At 37.5% G+C, this 4,149-nt stretch overlaps 1 protein-coding gene across 1 annotated transcript in view; it reads right to left on the bottom strand.

Annotated features, from left to right (window-relative positions):
- Positions 1 to 3,137: 3,137 nt before the first annotated feature.
- Positions 3,138 to 4,149, bottom strand: part of msna (moesin a) — an 18,161-nt gene continuing 17,149 nt past the window's right edge. The window contains exon 13 of the mRNA XM_032533113.1: positions 3,138 to 3,995. Within this exon, the coding sequence (XP_032389004.1) occupies positions 3,831 to 3,995 (165 nt within the window). The 3' untranslated portion in view covers positions 3,138 to 3,830. The remainder of the gene's footprint in view (positions 3,996 to 4,149) is intronic.

The raw sequence follows: 4,149 nt of genomic DNA, 5'->3' as shown, positions 1-4,149 counted from the left end.
ATCAAACATTATTTTAATGTTAAATACTAATCATCTTCAAGCCTGACATCTTTTAGTGATATCTGCCCTTTTAAAGATACTTTCTGTTCCCTCCCAGACTGTACAGTCTTGTAAACTTGTGAGTCGCCAGTGGTGTGTAAGGATTAGGTATTCCAGTTTGGTGACATTCAGAACACAATATTTGGCATTTTGAGAACAAGGTATTATAGCAATGGACTTGAAGGGCGATGGGATACAGGAAGAGTTCCCAGGTCACAACCTGAAGAAGGATGAACCAAGGAAAGCTTTATCAGAGATACTGAGTCACTGTATGTGGAACATGCGGGTAGATACTGGGAGTTTTCTTTAGACAGTAAGACTTGTCACAGCTTATCTCTAAGTGGCAGTTCAGAGTGTGAACCGTTTCAACACATTTTTTAGGTCACTAATACCACAAATAATGGGGAAGTGGAAGATGAAAAAAGCTCCACCGCCCCTTCGGAGTTGAGAAAGCGATGGTTGATTTTCGTCAAGTCGTTCGACAAGAATTAACTGAATTTCCTCTTGCAAAGAAGCAGAAGATTATTATGACTACCTTAATGTATTTGGTGAATTATTTACAAGTATGAAGCTACCATGATTAATTGAATTGTTTCACATGCTGCCCACACACTGCAAAAATAATTAGTTTCACATCTTTTTCATTTAATAAACTAATGACAAAATGATAGCTGCTCCTAGATACATGGGTTTTAAACCAGAAAACAAACAGAGAGTTTCTTATTTGCTAGCCTGTCAGTCCTGAGTTTAATACATATTCGAGTTTTGGGTCTAGACCTGAATGCAACAAATATGGAGTCTTTTTTCCATGTGGGAAAAAATTACACTTGGAGATATTTTAGTGCATAATGCTTTAGCATTTTAAAAATAATCATGTGTTGAGGGTTTTGAAGTTTTACTCTGAAAAACTTGTTAAACTGAAGGAAAATTAACCTAATTTCTTTAAATCTGTCTACAGATAAATTCATTATCAAAAGACATGAAAATCTTATTCATGACAATCAAGTTATCATCAACCAAATGTTCATGATATAAATAAAAACAATTTCTTTCAAATTGTTGCCATGTCACCCTCATTGACGGCTGCAGTTGAGGGTAAACTGCCATCATGTGGCTCATTGCAATACTGCAACTGGAATCACCTGTAATTTTATATTTTTTTTATTTTATTATACTTTATTAATCCCACAAGGGGAAACTACACTTTTCACTCTGTTGTTATTACACACACATGCTCAGGACCTACACATGCACTAATGGAGAGATGTCAGAGTGAGGGGGCTGCCCATAGGAAAGGCGCCCCGAGCGGTTGGGGGTTCGGTGCCTTGCTCAAGAGCACCTTGGCAGTGCCCAGGAGGTGAACTGGCACCTCTCCAGCTACCTGTCCACCACCATACTTTGATCCGTACGGGGACTTGAACCAGCAACCCTCCGGTTCCCAACCCAACTCCCTATGGACTGAGCTACTACCACCAAAGGTGAATCTGATGATAATATAGAGTTAATATAAACATAGTAAAATATTACATGTATGTCATGATGAACCTAAAGATACACGGAGTATAAGGGTGCTTATGAGACACGACAAATAAACCAGGTTTATACTTTAGAGATGGTAGCAACAGCTGTTGAAACAGAAGAGTCTGGTAATACAAATACAGTTTAATTTGACGTTTATTTATTGGTGAAAAGAAGACTCGAAGCAGCAAGATCTGATGAAAAACTTTGGCAAGGCACTGTCTGTCAATTTACAATATTTTGTTTCAGCTATTTTTGATTCAAAAAAAATATATTGAGCAGCATATGTCAATACATTTCTTTTTCACACATTATGACTTGAGTTCAAAATACACTTGATTGTTAAAAGAATGGCGCTTCAGGTAGAACATACAGTGCAGCATTATACCAGTTATTGTCAAAGGCATGGAAAGTTATCCAAAATAGCAATGGCCGCATTTTTTACATTTCATGGTAGATACAACTATACGCAGCAATGGGCAAGAATACTGAATATCAAAATGCATCTTGGTACAAATGACAAACGCTCAATTAAGAAGAGAAATCAAAATCTAATTTAAAAAAAATCTAAAATACCTTTACTTGCAAGATAGAGTAAATACATCTTTCAAACATTCATTTGTAAATACCAAAGAACTAACAAAACCCTTCACACGTCTGAATGCCAAAACATAATCTGGAACAATGGGACAAGGATGTGATGTTCATGTTTATGCTAAATGTTTTGGCGATATTAAAAACCTTTATGCATGGTTTGCCTGCCGTTAACATACCACAGACAGAATTTGCTCTAGCATCTGGCTTTCCATAGGTCCTATCAGTGGCTTTGGGGTGATGCTTGTCCCATCAGCGTTATTTCACAGCAGTGAGCTCTTCAATTAGTTTACAACAAAATACTGTTTTCAAAATGCTGTTCTTGCTAATCACAAACTGGTAACACTGACAAGTACTTCTAGGTTCTACAATACAAAAATATCCTCAGTGGTGTCTGTTTTCCACCTTTCATAATTCTATCACTTCTGAAAAATCCAAATTACAAAATACACAAATGTATTTAAATACATACAGTATATCAAAAATACATGCATTGGAAATGGCGCCCACCTTGGACAGTAATAAGTCTGTCTTGACTCGTTTTGCAAAGTCAAACTATGGTTTTCCAGTGCATGTTTAATGAAATTATTTTATTTTATGCATCAAATTCTATGAAGATTTTATGGAAATAAAATTCTACTCTGTTAAGAAAACACATGGCCGAGCATGTTAGATTAAACTACACTTTATATCCTTCTGTGTGACAACTACAGTGTAATTCCTAATGCTGTACTGGTTATATGCAAAACATTTTTTTATTTTGATTAAGAAACAAACTGTTGAGCAGAATTAAAAAATAAAAGCAGAGGTACAAAACTAGAGTAAAAGTCTTTAAGGTACAGTAAAATCATCTTCAAATGTCCTATCAGTTTAATAAAGTGGATGTTGAATTGAATAGATGATGACACTGAATAACAGCAAGATTTACACAAAAGCCTCGTAACGACTCAAAGGTGTTCAGAAATGTAAAAACAGACAAAACATTGAAATGAAATTGATCTTTAATATCACCTTGTGAGTGGGGTGTAAATACTGATTTGTAACAGTAGGCAGGTTCAGAATACACTCAAATGATAAGTCAATTTAAAGTAAATTTACAAAGAAATAATACTGCTAAATGAATGCACCACACAGACAGATTACAGTGCGTTTGGTTTTTGAAACTATGGGCAGCGGATCATGGGAGAAATATTACTGTCTGAAAAATCTAGCTTGCTTCAAAGAACCGTCGCATGCGTACAGTAGAAATATATCTACAGGTTCTACAGGCACAGTTTTCAATCTGAAATTTGGATTGGCCTCTGAGCCTTTTATTTTGAAATCATGATACAAAAATGTGACAGAAATGTCTAAAGAAATGAAAAATGCTTACTCAATGTGTCATGTCATGTGGCATGAGCCCGTTACTAACATGCTACATGAACCCCATGTGAGGAATGTACTAATAAAAATACAGTTTGTCCCTTTTCAACCAGTGACTTGTCTAAATTCAAAGTTAGGAATGATAACAAATGGAGATTCCCAGATCCATATTTGTACATTATGCTGTGCTTGTGCAACCATGTCATGATGTGGATCTGATTTATTTGGGTACAGAGGAAACAGCTTGTGTGAGGCAGGACTGCAGTCCAGGCAGAAAGGCCCAGCTGTGCGGGCTTCTGCATTGGTGCACGCCGACATCACATGCACTCGAACTCGTCAATGCGCTGTTTGGTGTTTCCTGACCGGATCTGTCTGAGGGTCTTGTACTTGTCTCGTCCTGCTCGCATGTTCTCTGCATGGATGATGTCGTTCACTGTTTTCTTGCTCTCGTCCCGAGCGTTGGCCAACTCTGAGCTTAAAGCCTGGAAATACAGTCACCAGAGTGTTAATGAATCTCACAGCAGAGTGTTATCATGGGCATTATTGCTCTGCTGAGAAGGTGATTGGCTGCAATCGGCCATCCCTCCAGGACCCTTTAACGGGCAGAAATAATTGTGGCCCCTCCCTCCCCCCCCC

This window comes from Etheostoma spectabile, chromosome 13, assembly GCF_008692095.1.
Source record: "Etheostoma spectabile isolate EspeVRDwgs_2016 chromosome 13, UIUC_Espe_1.0, whole genome shotgun sequence".
In the NCBI taxonomy this organism is placed as follows: domain Eukaryota; kingdom Metazoa; phylum Chordata; class Actinopteri; order Perciformes; family Percidae; genus Etheostoma; species Etheostoma spectabile.
Note: the sequence above shows the minus strand (reverse complement) of the source record. Positions and strands in the feature narration are given on the sequence as shown.